Source organism: Gallinula chloropus (assembly GCF_964237585.1).
Source record: "Gallinula chloropus genome assembly, chromosome: 17".
NCBI lineage: Eukaryota > Metazoa > Chordata > Aves > Gruiformes > Rallidae > Gallinula > Gallinula chloropus.
In genome coordinates this window covers 15,971,010-15,986,737 of record NC_140102.1, presented here as the reverse complement: position 1 = coordinate 15,986,737, position 15,728 = coordinate 15,971,010, and the positions used below count along the sequence as shown (strand labels likewise).

The window sequence follows — 15,728 nt, the reverse complement described above, 5'->3', positions numbered from 1 at the left end:
GGCCCTGGCCATGTCAGATATATGAGAACACAGACTACCAGGAGAAGACTGGAGGTACAGCTCTGCTTGTGAGACAGAAAGTGTCACAGCAGCACTGACTGGAGATTGGGCAGGGAAAACCCCCTGCTGTCAGGAGCTCCACCACACCCTCCTCCAACACCAAGGCCGGACAGAACAACCTTGCCTTGGGTCTTCAGTGAGAGAGGAGAGGTGCCCAGGCCTTAGCAAGACAAGTTAAACCCAGAAGTGGAGCTCGGTACCTTGTGCAGCCCCTTGAACTCGTAGCGCCGGTCCCGGAACGCTCGCACCGTGTCCACGTAGAAAGAGTTCTCGCGCTGGCAGACGGTGGTGACCCGTTCCTCCACCTTGGTGACGTGGATCTTCTTATACGCCTTGCGGCAGTAATCTGCTCACAGGAGGAAGCAGAGGCAGCTTCTCAGGGGTGGCTGCTCTGCTATGGGTGAGGGACAAGCTGGTTTTTTACTTGTTCTTTTTTACCTGCCAGACGTTTTTTCTCATACTTGGCCTGTTCCTCATGGGACAGCTCATGGAAGGCACGGGGAGCTCCCTCGGGGGACAGCGGGGGGAATTTCTCCGACTCCAGCTGCTGCTGGATGCGGTGGTACTCGCTGCGGCTGGCGGGCACTGCGGGAGGGGGACAGCTGTCAGGCGCCCCAGGGAGAAGCAGGGATTCCTCTCCGCCGCTGTGGGTGGGACTGCACGGTCCTGGCTGTACTTACTGAACTCTCCTCTCCACTGCCACGTCATCCGGCGCTGACAGTTGGCGCCGGGCTTGTTGAAGTCACAGGCAGCACACGTGGCCTCATCCACCATGGCTGAGGGCTGGGGGCACCAAGAGGCAAACAGATGTTAGAGGAGACTCTCCAAATGACTCCTAAGGTGGCAGAGGAGCATGGGTGTGAACATCAGAGATGGTACTCTGTGAGTTCTCCTCCACAGAGACTTTGGGGAACATAAAACCTGCTGAAACAATAGCTGTGGGTTGTTTTGTAGCTCAGCCTTTGCAGACCTGGCATCCATGGCAGCTTGGCTGAATTTCACAGCCAGCCTTATGTGATCACCCTGCCCTGAGCAGAAAGTTCAGCCCTTGCTGTTAAGGGACAGAGGGCCAACCAAGGCCATCCCAAAGATAAGGCTGATGTTACCCACCTGCAACCTGTTGGTCAGAATGATGTTGGGGTACATGGCCCCCACATCTAGGTGGTAGATAAGGGGACACTCAATTCTGTTTGGAACATCCCTCAGGGAATTCAGCTTGGCCTTGATTTCATCACAAACCTGTGGTGGGATGGAAAGAAGTGTTTCAGGCAGGAAGGAAGGAGTGAGTCGAATTCATGCTGGTCTCACTGGTGAACCTCCCACGAGCAGCTGAAACCAGCAGCGGCTCCAGCACCTGGGCAGGGGGTTCCTGGCTGAGGCTGAAGCTGCATCCCCAGCCCAGCAGCTCAGCCCCCCCCTGCCAAGCCCAGCTGTGCCCCAGGCAACGTACCTCCTGGAAGTTGGTGACCTGATCCAATGGCAAACCCTCCTCCTCCTCAATGGCGTGCTGCAGTGTCTTCTCCACATGCTGCACCAGGAAGTCAAAGGCAGCAGGATTCTGCAGGGGCATAAAGATGGAGCTGAGACCGTGGGCAGCTGTCCCCAGCTGCAGGCTGGCATCTCCTGCCTGTGGCCCTGCCTGCCTTGGGGAGCTCCAAGCAGGGCCCTGCTGCAAGCAAGTGGCCAGTTGTGCAGCACCTCTCATGGTGCCACAATGGCTGATGCAAGGGGCCAAGGATTCAGACTTAGTCTGGAGCCTTTTATACATCCAGTAGGGGCTCCCCCATGGCCACCCACCAAAGGATGCTGTGCTAAGGGTGATGCATTGCATGGCAGAGAGTGCAACCACCTCTGAAAGCTTAAGAGGCTCTAAGCATAATGCAGGTCTGAAGCAGGGTGAGGGGCCAGGTGACTGAGACAGCAGCATGAACCAGAAACAGGTGAAAGACACCCAGGAAGAGTTCAGAAGTCGCTTAGTTTGGGTGGGAGGGGTTCAGAGGGAGGATGGGACCCCAAGGGGACAGAGGTGTACTTCCCAAGAACTGCTGGCTCCAACCCAAAACTCCACCACTCTCCCTCACCATCAGCAAGGTCTGGCTTGCTTCCCATACGTGCCACCTATGACCCTGCTCTCCCAGGAGACACCTGGGAGTCCCCCTCCCACCCCAGCTCCACACAGCTCAAGGTCTCCTGAAGTATACCAGGAACTTCTGGAGCCCCACAGGGACACACAGGAGTCAACAGGTTACCCCCTCAGCCCTGTGGTGTGCTGGGCTGGGGTGGCCCCTCACCATCCTGAAGCGGCAGGGGATGTCACTGCGGAAGACCCCGGATTCCAGCGCTTCCACGTGGCCCCCCACGTATGTCTCTGAGTCCAGCACGTGCCCATCCTCTGTGAGTTTGTTGAACTCCTGCTCCTGCTTGTTGGGGAAGATGATGTTGGCATGATAGGCCTGAACCATCAGCAGTGCCTCGCACAGCGTCCCGGATCCCTTTCTTAACACCTGCAGGAGAGACACCAAAGCCAGTCTGAAACTCCAGAAGTTATGTGAGGTACATGATTTATATGAGATATTCTTCCCAGGGAGGATGAGGAGACCCACAGGCTGCCCAGAGAAGCTGTGGCTGCTTCTGGATCCCTGGCAGGGTTCAAGGCCGGGTTGGGTGGTGCTTTGGGCACCCTGAGCTAGTGGAGGGTGTCCCTGCCCATGGCACTAGGGGGCTTTGAGGTCCCTTCCCACCCAAACCAGCCTGGGGTTCAGCAAGAAGAGAAACCAACACTGACCCCTTTGTGTTGGCTGGGAGGAGAGCTGGCTAAAGACAGTGCCAAGACCTCCAGACCTCTGCTGCCATCATCTCCTCACACACTCCTCTGCCAAGCACCTTTTTAAGCTTAACCAGGTGGTGACAGAGGGACATTTCCTACATGCTCAGTGCAAAGAGCTTCCTAACCACCCTCCCTACAGCTGACAGCAGCCATCAGGAGACCCAGCTCTGCATGACCACGACTGCACATTGAGCACGGAGCATCCCCTGTACCTTCTTCCTCCATCCCTGCACTGCCAACCTTCAGGTCCCTCAGAACACCCTGAGGCTGCACAGGGAAAGGAGTAGTGTCCAAATCCACCCACCCTCCCTCCCCAGCACAGATGGGGCAGTGCCTAGGACAGTGGGAATTGGGTCCATGGCCAGTGTCCCAGCAGAGGGGGAGGTGTGGCTCTGCCCAGCAAAGGAATTGTCATTTCAGGAGCACACTCACCTCATCAGGCTCCATGGGAATGATGGTGCACAAGGCAAAGATGAAAGGATGCACATACTTCATGTACATGTAATAGGTGGCAACTGCATCAGACACTGAGTAGGTGGCCAGGGTCTGTCAGGGGAGGGTGAGAGGCAAGTGAATCCAAATGACACATGACAGAATCATCAAATCATGAAGGTAGGAAACAACCTCTAAGATCATTGAGTCCAGCCATCAGCCCAACACCACCATGCCCACTAAACCATGTCCTCAAAGTGCCACATCTGTTTGGTTTTTGAACACCTCCAGGGCTGGTGACTCCACCAGTGCCCTGGGCAGCCTGTTCCAGTGCTTCACCACTCTGTCAGTAAAGACCTTTATTCCCTAACATCTGGTGTAAATCTCCCTTGGCACAAGTGGAGCCATTTCCTCTCATCCTAGCACTGGTTACTTGGGAGAAGAGACCAAGTCCAACCTCACTACACCCTCCTCTCAGGGAGCTGTAGAGAATGGCAAGGTCTCCCCTCAGCCTCCTCTTCTCCAGACTAAACAAGGGCAGCTCCTTCAGCTGCTCCTCACCAGACTTGTTCTCCAGACCCTTCACCACTCTGTTGCCCTTCTCTGGACACATTCCAGCACCTCCATCTCCTCCTTGCAGTGAGGAACCCAAACCTCATGGGGCAGCCTCACCAGCTGCCCTTGTTCTGCTGGCCATACCATGGCTGACACAAGCCAGGATGCTGCTGGTCACCTTGATAGAGCAACTCAGTGACAATCACTGCTTCCTGCTGGACACACTTGGATCAGTGGGAAGCAGGAAAGGTGTATTTCTCCATATCCTAGGTCTTAAAGACCAATCTGTTTGCTCCTGAGACATCCTGCTCTAGCTCTAATTGCATGGTGATGTCAGCTTTGACTAATTAGTGGAGAGGGTGAGCTCATGGCACAGATGCCACCCTGAAGGTGAGCTCATGGCACAGATGCCACCCTGTTTGGGAATCAGGAGGCTGTGCCAGGGTTTCAGCAGAAATTCCCTGTCTGCAAGAGCACCAAGCCTCTTCCCATGCCAACAGCAAGTCAGAGCTCTGCAGTGTTTTTAATCTCTGGTACCTGCCACCTCCTATCAATATAAACAAGCCCAGAGGATCCACGCTGCACTGCCAGTGATAGAACCACTTCAAAGCAAACCTGTTCTCCCTCCCCACAAGTGCAAAGTCCTTCTAAGGCAACAGCAAGTTGGGGAGACAGAGAGGAAGTGAATTTCTCAAAACCATTCTGTAACACTTGAACCTCAAGAGTCAATCATTAGGTTAAAGGCCTGAAGGCTCCAGGCCAGTTTTCCAGTTGCTCAGAGAAGACAGAGCTCCAGAAGGGAATACCTGAGGCTCCTCCATCGCCATCCGGCACATCTCTTCAGGGTCCAGCTCCACTGGGTCATAACCCAGTTTTGCTTTAGCTGCTGCTTTCAGGTTGTGGCTTCCCACTGGGAGGTAACTGTCCCTCTTCACCCACCTGGGCAGAGAGATGGAAATATCAGTTTGTGCAGAGAAACCAATCCTGCCCTTCACAAAGGGGCTTGGGCTTGCAACCAGGACCTCAGCTGCAAAGGGCACCTCTCCCTGAGGACAGCCAAGAGCCGAGCACCCAAGTGCAGTGGAGTAAGAGGCTGCTCAACTTTAGATATCCTGCATCCCTACCAACACATCCTAACCAGGACAAACCCCAGCACCCAAACCATCACCACTGCTCGGCATGGCCACCTTCCAACTCCCTCAGCAGCTCCTGTGCTAGGCAGAAGCAGCACTGCCAGAGACCCTGTCACAACAGCCAGGGAGCTGAGACGTGTGAAAACCCCATCTGGATACCATGGGAAGTATTCTACATGAATTCAAGGGATAGAGACACAGTTCTATGGCAGAGGGACAGCATCTGGTACCTTAGACAGTCCATGTGGATGCACTGGGATGCTTTGTACTCTCCCTGGCTGTCCTTCTGAAACCCAATTTCCTGGTACATGTTAATCCCATGAGCTGCTGCTCTTGCTTCCACAAAGGGCCTGGGGAAAGAGGCAACGTGAAGAGAAGGACCAGAACAGCCATTTCCCTCCATCCCCAGACAGCTTCACGATCTCTGTGTTACAAACGACCTGTGATGTGTCTGTGATACCTGGGCACAGGGAAAACCTTCTGCCAGACACAACTGCAGCATCACCTGAGAAGCAAAGCTTGCCCCCCACACCCAGAGATGGAGGAGGTGCATGGTCCCCCCTCCTCTCACCTCCTGAGGGCTCCCCTGTGCCATGCTCCCCTTCAGGTCTCTGGATCATCTCCCTGCTCTCTGCAGGGCTCATCCCTGCACCACCCCTGCCCCACAGATGTGGGTGTAAAGTATCTCAGCCAAATGGATAGGATTCTGCTGGAGCTCACACTTCCAAGCCAGTGGCCACAGGATTTGGTGAGGTGCTCAGACTGGCCAGACAGTTGGCACAAGCCACATGCTATGGAAGGACGTTGAGGTCAACCCAGAGCTCAGGTGATACCTTCCAGCTTAGTTCATGCTCCTGATCTTACCAGTCAAAGAAGTCTCCATTGTATGTGACAATGATGGTGGGTTTGATCTCCTGGACATGCTCAAACCACCTCTGGATTAAATGAGCCTAGGAGGAAACAGAAAAGATTGGTACATAAAGCAACTTCACCTCCTCCACAGAGAAGGGGTGGACACCATAGAGTTTACTGCACCTTTCCCCTCTCCTCCCCACCTAGCCCAATCCCGGCCTCTCTCACCCTCACTACCAAGATGTGACAGCAGAACTAGCCCTGTTGGACCCATCATGCTCCCTAGCAAGGCAGCTTACCAAGCTCTCTTTGGCCAAGAAGAGCCCCAGGCAGGGAACAAGTCTGCTGGGCGAGCTGACTTACTTCATCGGGTTCATTGAAGACACAAAACGGACCCTCGTACTCTGGCTTGGGAGTAAACTCAAAGTCTTCAATGTCCTCAGAGACAATCTCCCTGTTGGTTATCAGGTAGCCCTAGGGAGGTGACAAGGAAGCAGTTAGGAGGACCTGGCTGTGGGAACGATGGGATGTTTTCCTCTTGAAAGCCAGAGCTTCTCTCCAAGGGCAACAACTGGTTGGAGTCACCTGAGCCATTGCTGTCAAGGGGAGACAGCAGAATTGTTCCTGTGCTGCCCAGGTCACTCCTGTTCCTGAAGAGGAGCAACCTGAGCTGGGTACCACGAGACTAAATAGCTTATGCACCACCCAGACTTCACTTTCACCTCCACAGCCACCCACCAAGCAGCCAGCAAGGAGGCAAGCCTGGAGCAAGCTGGCTTGCAGGCAAAACACTGGCCTACTCCCTGGCTTAACAGTTGGTGGAGCTCAGGGGAAACCAGTGCTCTGTGCCTTACCTGCCCATCAACCATGTAGGAGATCATCATGATCTGGTCTGTCTCTGCATCAGGGAACTTCAAAGGGAGTTTGGTAGTTTCAATGTCAAAGGCGAGAACGACGGGATCCTGAGCAGGACCAAACCCGTTAGAAAAGATTCTACAGCTGATGTGAAGTTAAAAGATTAATCCCATTAATACTGGGATGGGGAGACCAGACAGCTCCCAGTAATCATTTTACTGCTTTATTAGCCTCAAAATCATGACCCAAGCCCAGCAACAAAGCTTTGCCCTGATGCACCATGGTGTAGTGCCAGCAGTGCATTGGAAAGGGGGGATCTAATTAATGTCTGTAAGTATCTTAAGTATGGGATGCAGGGGGAATCAGCCAGCCCCTTCTCAGTGTCTGTGGGGACAGGACAAGGGGCAATGGCTGCAAGTTGGAGCATAGGAAGTTCCACACCAACATGGGGAAGAACCTTTCCCCAGTGAGGGTGAGGGAGCCCTGGGACAGGCTGCCCAGGGGGTGTGGAGTCTCCTTCTCTGGAGAGATTCCAGCCCCGTCTGGACACCAACCTGTGTGACATGTCCCAGGGACCCTGCTTTGGCAGGGGGTTGGACCCGATGAGCTCTGGAGGTCCCTGCCAACCTCTGGGATTCTGTGATTCTGTGCTACCAGCTCCTGGGGGTGGACACATCCATGTCCTGGGACAGACAGACAGACACCTGCCCAACCAACTCTTACCGGTCGCTCCACGAGGTCGTCTCGGCGGATGATTTCGGGGGGGTAGGTGCTGCCCCAGTATCGCACGTTGTACCAGTGAGCCTGCCAAGAGAGGAGGGTGGGCAGTGCCTTACTGCAGGGCCAGCTCCTGTCATCAGCCCTCCCTGGCTGCCAGGGGATGGAGCTGTGTGAACTGAACACAGCCCAGCAGACAGGCCCCCAACTGCACCGCTCATTTAACTCCTCTGTGTGCCAGCAGCACGGGACTGAGCTTCACACAGACTCACTGTGCAGGAACCTGGCAGCAGGGAAGAGACACCCAGCTTCTTCCCCAGGCCTCACTCACCACGTGGATCTTCAGGTCAATGGAGAGGCGGACGTGGTAGGGTACGTCGTACTCCCGCATGTCCACGATGTTGTCCATCTGGTTGGCAACCTTCCTGGAGGTACCTTCCTCCTCTGTGCTCAGGCTGCTGCCAGTCAGAGCGCTGCAAGGAGCAGAGCTTTACCCCACAGCACAGCTCTGCAGGCTCAGCCCCAAAGGGACAGCCACACAGCCCCGGTGACGCCTGGAAGGGGTGGGCAGGAGGGAGCGCAGGAGGTGCTTCCCTGCTGTGCAGCCACCCTCCGCTGGCAGAGGCCTCCCTGGGGTGGACAGCATGTGCAGTCCTGTCCAAAAACTGACCTTTCCTCATGCTTGTGAGCTGTGTCTGCCCAGAGGCAGAGCCACACAGCACCCACACCTGCTGGCACAACGCACAGACCTCACAGATTTATTAATGTGCTAACCAGGGGAAGCACCACGAGGCAACCTGAGGAGCACCTGAACCAGGGATGGCATGCCTTTGGGTGAGCAGGGGGCACTCATCTCACTTCTTCCTCAAGTTTCAACTCAAATTGGACCTCAGGGCCAGGAAACCCCAGAGAGAGGTGATTTTTTCATGTGTATCTTCTGGTTGGCTTTAAAACCAAAGGGATTTGGGTTTGGGGAATTTTTTTTCCCTTGTCTATGACTGTGTTTTACATCTTGTTAACAAGTGCCTGGCTTTTTATGCAGGTAAAAAAATATTGGGGTTTTGCCCCAGCCCCCCTTAGTCACAGCTAGAAGTAAGGTCACCCTGTGCCTCTCAGCGCCCTTTCTGAGGGGACAGGGAGAGGTACCACTGCAGAACATCCCAGCCCAGACACCTCAGAGCTTCCTGATGTACAGCACTGAGCTGGAAGCCCTGAGATGGGTGGCAGAACAGCACCTCTCTGAGGACAACCAGGAAATAACCAAGGGAGCCCAATAATTGGCTGCCCCAAGGAGAGTTCCCACCTGGACAGCATGGCAGTGTAGACATCGCTGGCCTGGTCCCGCTCTCTGTTCTTCCTCACAGCTGGAGAGATCTCCTTCCGCACCTTCACCAGGTCATCCACCGTGTTGAAGGACAGCTTGATGTAGTTCCTCTTCAGGCCCACCAAGTGGTTTGGCTGCAGAAAAGCAAGAGAACATCAGGTCTTGAGCACTGAGGGGTGACCATGGTCGGAGAGGGGGGGGAAGGCAGACTAGCCAGGTGCAGGTAGAATTGACCAAAAAAGAGAGGTGGCAATGGGTTGGAGTCAAGCACTGAGAAGAGAGGTTGGCAGATACATCAAGGAAAGGCACAAGAGCTGCACAGCAAGGGCCCAGCCAGCCCTGCTGCCTGCACAGGCAGGACCATGAGTGGGATTCACCCGGAGAAGGCAGATCAGGTGCAGCGTGAGCAGCAGCCCCCTCCCACAGTGCCCACTCTTCCTCCTCCAACCATTCTTTAAATCCTGCAACTGAACATCTTGAACACACTGAAACTGCTGGTCTGCTCCAGGGGAGGAATGTAATTACTACTGATAAGCAATTAGCCATAACTAACCTGTTTCTGATGGGCACCACAAGCAACACAAGGAGACACAAGTCAAGCTTGCCATTTCCCTTTCTACTTCACCAGCTCATAAAAGCCAAACCAATGCTACAGGGAGCAGAGAAATACAGACCAGGTCCAAGTCTTCTTTAGGGACAGTTTCCAGCTTTGCAATCTTCCCTTGGAACTTCTTGGAGAGGAAGGAGGACACTTCTTGCTCGCAGCCCTGCCAAGAGACCCTGGGGCTGAGCCTGGCTCTGTCCCTCAGAGGAGCATCCCAAAGCAGGATGCGCAGAGGTCTCAAGCTCCCCGGGGGGACCTGCTGTCCCCTTCCCTGGGACCTCAGCCCTGCTGGGGTCTCTGCCTCACCTTCTGGGTGGCAATGTAGAAGTAGGGCTTGTAGGGCAGGGACACCTAGGAGAGAGCAGATGGGTGACGGCAGCGGGGTCCCCTCCTGGGACCCCATGCGTTGCCCAGCCCCCTTCCCCCAGGGACTCACCTTGAAGCGACTCCCATCCTCCTGGATGAAGTAGTAATCCACAGCGCTGACCGACCGCCGGTCCTCGTCCAGCACCTCCGTCTGCCCAGGGGCACCGCGGACTCAGCGGGGTCCCTCTACGGGACCAACCCCTTCCCCTCCCCCCCCGCCCAGCCCCCTGCCCCAGGCCACGCAGCAGCCTCCCCTCGGAACGCCCCTGGCCCAGCCCTGCCGCGGCTCCTTCTGCCCCGGGGGGGGGACCCCCTTGTGCCGGGTCCCTACCGGGTGCATGTTGATGAGCCAGCCCGTCCGCTCGCCGGGCTCCGCGGGCCGCTCGAAGCCGAACAGCTCGTCCAGCCGGTCCGTGCGCTGCGATCGCTCCAAGCGCTTGAGAGCGGAGAGCGCGGGGCCATCGTCCCGGCCGGGCGCCCCGCCGTCAGCCCCCGCCGGCGGCTCCTGCGGGCCGCCCGCCCGCCGCCGCCCCCCCCACCGCGCCGCCTCGGAGTCTCCGCCGCCCCGCAGCACCATCCCGGCCCGGCCCGGCACACCCGGGAACGGCTCGGCTCGGCTCGGCTCCGCTCGGCCCGGCACTGCCCGGCCCGGCACTGCCCGGCCCAGCCCACCGCTGCGGAAGGAATTTCCCGCGCTGCGCCCGGTTCCCGCGAAAGCGAAGCCCGCGCCCTCCCCACCCGGAAAGCACCAATCAGAGCGCGTCCCCGGCGTTACCTCCCGCCAATGCCGGGCGGAGCGCCCCGGCGCGCCCCGCCCCCCCCCGCGGGGCTGCCCCCTCCCCGCTCCCCCCTCCCCGCCTCTCCCCCTCCCCGCTCCCCCCGCTCCAGCCGCAGCCGCCGCCGCGATGCCGCCGCCCGGCCGCTGGACCCCGGGTCGCTCTCGGCGCTGGGGCTGTGGCTGTGGCCACCGCTTTGCGCTTCGTGGCTTCAGCGGGCGGCGCAGCTGAGCGCTCGTCCAAGGGAGACGCGCGGCCCGCTGGCCTCCGGACGCAGACGGCCGCGGGCAGGGCGCTGGCGCGGGCAGCGGCCGGGCACCCACCAGCCCCGTCCCCTCCTCCGGTGTGCCGTACGGAAATAGACTCTCTAACTCCAAAGTTATACAGTAGGTGTGTTTATTGCGGGCAGATGCACGGGGGATCGCTCCACCACAGCCGTGCACCCCTGGAGTAACAAACCCGTCCCGTGTTTATACAATGAAACAATGAATATTCAATTAACCCCTATACATATTCATCACCTAACCCCGCCTACTCTCGCTTCTCAGGCTAATCAGCTTATCAGTCCTTTGCGATTGCGCAGTTTCCTCCAAAAATTGTGGGCAAGGGTCTCTGGTGGTCCTTGGGAGGAAGGCCCCGAGTCCTCCTCACGATGTACTTTTCACCTCTCACCTGGAATGTGCTGACCTTGCAAGCTTGCAGTGTTCTTATCAGTCTCAACTAATTTATGGCCTTGTTAACTATCCGCTTTCCTCCAGTAAGGAGGTCTAGGAACACAATTCGCATCCTTTATCAGCCACCTGTTTTCTTTAATAAGGAGGTAACGGGATGGACATGATTCCATCCTCGAGTTCTCGCTCTTTTATCTTCTCCTCGAGATGGTACAAGGCCTTCAGGAGTAATCCCTTTGCTATGGAAAAGAAAAACAAAAAGACTCCCCTTCTCCTTCACAAGCTGTTCCACATAATTATCTAGCTGAGCAAGAGTTGCTCTCCATAATTACACTACACACTACATATATAATCGTGATTCTATACCCTCAGATCAATTCCTATACTACACTACATATATATGATCGTGATTCTATACCCTCAGATCAACTCCTATACTACACTATATATATATAATCGTGATTCTATACCCTCAGATCAATTCCTATACTACACTACATATATATGATCCTGATTCTATACCCTCAGATCAACTCCTATACTACACTATATATATATAATCGTGATTCTATACCCTCAGATCAATTCCTATACTACACTACATATATATGATCCTGATTCTATACCCTCAGCTCAGGTGGGGCCGCAGAGCTGCGTGGTCACCGTGCAGGAACACGGCCCGGAGCTCACGGGCACCGGCACGGCCCCTCTGCGTCCCAGCACCCCGCCTGCACCCTGGGCCTTGGCTACCCCCCCCTCAGGGCTCCTTCACCCACCCGCTGGTCCGGCTTGAATTCGGGTGCTGACTGCACGTGCAGTCCCCGTCCTGATGGGAGGAGGGGGGAGGTGGTGGTTTGACCCCGGCTGGAGGCCAGATGCCCACCAAAGCCCAGGACCTTCTCCTGAGTTCTGCACAGGCACAAGAACTGGGAGGCTAATGGCTCCATGGAGGATTAGGCAGCTCAGGAAGACACCGGGGAGGATCAGGCACCATCCTTTCAGCCGTGGCAGATTTAGTGATCTCTCTCCTTGCTCTTTCAGGTGATATTCATCTTCCTGCCCGTTTCTCTGCTACACTTAACGGCAGGAAAACGTCATCAACAGCGATGAAGAGGAGCAAGTGGAAGCTCAAAGCACAAGAAAAAGGAAGAACCGACTTTTGCTGGAGATGGTTGAGAAGAAAGGGGTGAAGGCACAGGAGAAGCTCTACCCAATTCTCCAGAAAAACGACCCATTCCTCATGGAACACCTGGAGATGTCCTGAAGAGACATCAGGCTTGGCCTGAAAGAGCAGGCTGCTTCTGCTCAATTTATGGGGGCAACAGAAGGGCAATCATGTTTAGCAGCAGCTGAATCCTGACCTTGCCATAGAAAACCCCTGGTGCACAGCAGCAATAAACCTTCTGAATTGCTTGGTGTCAGGCTGCCTTTCTTGGCTGACTTGGTTTCCAGCAGTAGAGAACCAGGGTCACATTGGCCATTGGGAAGGACCCTGTCCCATCTCCTCCCAGGCTGCTGCTGGCACGTTCCCTTCTGGAGTCACATTCCTCTGCTCCCTCCTTGCACACAGGGATCTCTTGCTTCACCTGCCTGACCGAGTAACCTGTTCCCCATCACACTCTGCTTTGGCACAGCGTCAGCATCTCTGGGGGGCTTTTCATGCCCCAAATACGGCCTGTATTTTCCCTCTATGACTTTGGAGAACACCCTGGCTACAAAGATTCCCTCAGGCTGCTGCTGTCTCAGCCCCTGAGCCTACAGCTCCCTGAGCTGGGCCGGGTGCTCTGCAGCCCTCCCACACCCAGCTTTAGCTCCCGGCTCCCCGCTCCGAACGGGACTGGTCTGACTGGGATGTTCAGCTCTGCTTTTCACTGCTGCCCAATAAAACCCCCTCCCAGTGGATGGAGCCGGCGGATGTTGGAGCTCTGGGGAGCCACCTGCCTCCGCGGCCTGGCCAGAGGCTCTGTGGATCCTGTCGGGAAGGCCGCAGGCCGGCCGGCTCTCTGGGTTTGGATTCAGCTCTCCAAACCCAGCCCGGGTTTAGGTGCTGACAACATCCTCGTGTTCCCATGAGACGGACAAAGTTCCTCCTGCTGAGAGGAGCTTCCTAATCCCATTCTCAAAACACAGCGGCCTGGGTGAGAGGGGAACAGGCGGCCAACCCAACAGCCAGTCCTGGGCCTTGGAAGGCGTCAGGAAGGTGCTTTGCAGGGAGTTCTCCTGACAAGATGCCAGGCAGGCCCCGGGCAGTCAGGCTGCGCTGGCACGCCAAGCAAACCAAACTGGGGGCATTTCCCTGCACCCTGAGGGGCCGAGTGAATCGCTCCAGGGCAAAGATGGCAGGACACCAGCAGCACTGTGGGGCTGCGCTGCCCCGGGAACAGTGGGAGATGCAGCTCTGCCTGCTCCAGGGCTCTGGGCTAGGGCAAGGACTCGTGGATGCCAAGGCACGTGGGCATCCCCAGACCTGAGGGACAGCTGTGGGTCCTCCCTTCCCCATCAGTGTTGGGGAGCAGCTGGGCAGCGTGTGCCCTGCTCATAGCTGCCTCTCTGAGCGCAGCCTCGGGCTACGGGCACCGACTCCATCACCCTGACACGCTGCCTCCACCACAGAGTCTGTCCCTGAAACCTCCTTGTTCTCTCTCTGCCAGGGGGACGGAGTCCTGAACATCACCTGCAGATCCTGCACCTCCTGCCGAGGTCCTGGGCTGTGCTGGGGTCTGTGGCAGGGTGCTCTGCCATCCTGGGGCTGCTGGTGGGGGGAAGGGGGTGTGTGCTGCAGGGCAGGGCCCGGGGGTCTGCCCCAAGGGTGGCAGCAGTGCCTCACGGGGATGGGGCTGACAGGGCCATGCCAGCAGTGCCAGGCAGCTGCCTGCTGTGCTGCCTTCCCTCAGCTCCCTGCCAGCTCTTCAGGGGTCAGGGGCACAACAGTCCCACAGCCTTGCACCTCCCATCACCCCCAAATTTTCTTCGCCCCTGCAACAGGGTTGGGAATGGGCTGGTCCCCTGTGCCTCCTGGGGCACGTAGAGCCGTGTCCTGCTCAGCCTGAGCACCCACAAGGCCGGCAGGAAAGGGAGGGCAGGGATGTGCTGGGGTGACCCCAGAACCCATCAGGGGACCCTCTGGCACCCCCAGAATTTTCAGGGTTGATCCAAGGCACTGCTGCACCGTTACCTTGGGGGAAAAAAGCTCTGTCCTTGCCTTCACAGCTCTGCCCTCCCCGTCCTTCCCAGGGAAAGACATCCCAAGAGGGGAGCTGGGTTGGGGAGAAGGGGAAATGGGAGGAAGCAGGGGGGAGAGGTTGTCGAAAGAGGGCAGTGCAGGGGGAAATACTAGTGCAGGCAAGAGAGGCAGAGCAGTACAGGCAGCCCTGGGCAGGAGGAAGAGGTGTGCTCAGCTGAGGTGTGAAGGCACAGCCCAGCCCTGACATCACCCAGTGAAGCTTTCAGTTTCCCAGGAAGTGACGGAGCCGGAACTCAGGCCAGGGAAAGGTGACAGAGGCAGCTCATTAAGTCTTGGAAGGGCAAAACATTCTCTGAACCACACACTGAACTGTAAGTGCAGGGTGGTCTTGGGGGAGGTGGGTGAGTCGTGTCCTGCTCAGCCTGAGCACACACAAGGCTGGCAGGAAAGGGAGGGCAGGGATGTGTTGGGGTGACTGCATAACCCATCAGTACAGGCAGCCCTAGGCTGGAGGAAGAGGAGTGCTCAGCTGAGGTGTGAAGGCACAGCCCAGCTCTGACATCACCCAGTGAAGCTTTCAGTTTCCCAGGAAGTGACAGATCTGACACTCAGGCCTGGGAAAGGTGACAGAGGCAGCTTATTAAGTCTTGGAAGGGCAAAACATTCTCTGAACCACACACTGAACTGTAAGTGCAGGGTGGTCTTGGGGAAGTGGGTGAGGATCCATCTGGAGGTGGGAGAGGGGGAGCGAGTGCAAACTGGGGTATCTTCCATGGAGGGACTCTGGCCAGGGCAGCAGGAAGGAGCCGGCGCAGGCAGCACAAGGTGGCTCTGGAGTGTGTGCACAGGGAGCACTGCACAGGGGGGAAGGGCCCAAGGATGCCCCTGTGCAGAAGGAAGGCAGGAGGGAGAGGACAGACTCTGGTCCTGGAAGCTGAGCAAGGAATCTGCTCTCTGTGTCACAGCAGGGAGGAACGGAGAGGCAGAGGCTGGGAGCATGTTCCCAGCCCCATGCGATGCTGCCTTCCTGGGGTGGGCAGCTGGTGGGATTCCTGGTGCCGGCAGCTTGGTGTGGGTGGGCACAAACCAGCAGGAACAGGTTTCATGGCAAAGGTGTGAAGAAGAGGGGGAGGATGGGATGCACTTCTGGATGTGGCCTGGCTCCTGAGCTCTCCTCTGCTTTGTGTGGCTGTTGCAGCACGAGGTGCTGTTGGACCCGTCCAACTGCACTCCTCAGGTCGGGTGATGCCTGATCCTTGGCTGCTTCTCCCAAACTAGAGCCAGAAATGACACAGTCTCCCTGTTGTGCCACAGAAAGGGTGACAATCTCTGCAGTGGGTGTCCCTTGGGAACATTGACAGAGCCCTTGGAG

General features: G+C 56.9%; 1 protein-coding gene across 1 annotated transcript in view; it reads right to left on the bottom strand.

The window, feature by feature from the left end:
* LOC311198336 (DNA polymerase epsilon catalytic subunit A-like) overlaps nucleotides 1-10,302 on the bottom strand; it is a gene marked incomplete at both ends in the record, with an annotated part of 32,252 nt that extends 21,950 nt beyond the window's left edge. Inside the window, 19 exons of the mRNA XM_084272258.1 lie at nucleotides 261-406; nucleotides 499-645; nucleotides 741-843; nucleotides 1,171-1,299; nucleotides 1,511-1,618; nucleotides 2,352-2,564; nucleotides 3,320-3,433; nucleotides 4,681-4,813; nucleotides 5,238-5,357; nucleotides 5,872-5,957; nucleotides 6,223-6,333; nucleotides 6,714-6,821; nucleotides 7,438-7,518; nucleotides 7,763-7,904; nucleotides 8,735-8,889; nucleotides 9,430-9,522; nucleotides 9,666-9,710; nucleotides 9,796-9,876; nucleotides 10,057-10,302. Of these exons, the coding sequence (XP_084128384.1) occupies nucleotides 261-406; nucleotides 499-645; nucleotides 741-843; nucleotides 1,171-1,299; nucleotides 1,511-1,618; nucleotides 2,352-2,564; nucleotides 3,320-3,433; nucleotides 4,681-4,813; nucleotides 5,238-5,357; nucleotides 5,872-5,957; nucleotides 6,223-6,333; nucleotides 6,714-6,821; nucleotides 7,438-7,518; nucleotides 7,763-7,904; nucleotides 8,735-8,889; nucleotides 9,430-9,522; nucleotides 9,666-9,710; nucleotides 9,796-9,876; nucleotides 10,057-10,302 (2,361 nt within the window). The remainder of the gene's footprint in view (nucleotides 1-260; nucleotides 407-498; nucleotides 646-740; nucleotides 844-1,170; nucleotides 1,300-1,510; nucleotides 1,619-2,351; nucleotides 2,565-3,319; nucleotides 3,434-4,680; nucleotides 4,814-5,237; nucleotides 5,358-5,871; nucleotides 5,958-6,222; nucleotides 6,334-6,713; nucleotides 6,822-7,437; nucleotides 7,519-7,762; nucleotides 7,905-8,734; nucleotides 8,890-9,429; nucleotides 9,523-9,665; nucleotides 9,711-9,795; nucleotides 9,877-10,056) is intronic.
* Nucleotides 10,303-15,728: the final 5,426 nt, after the last annotated feature.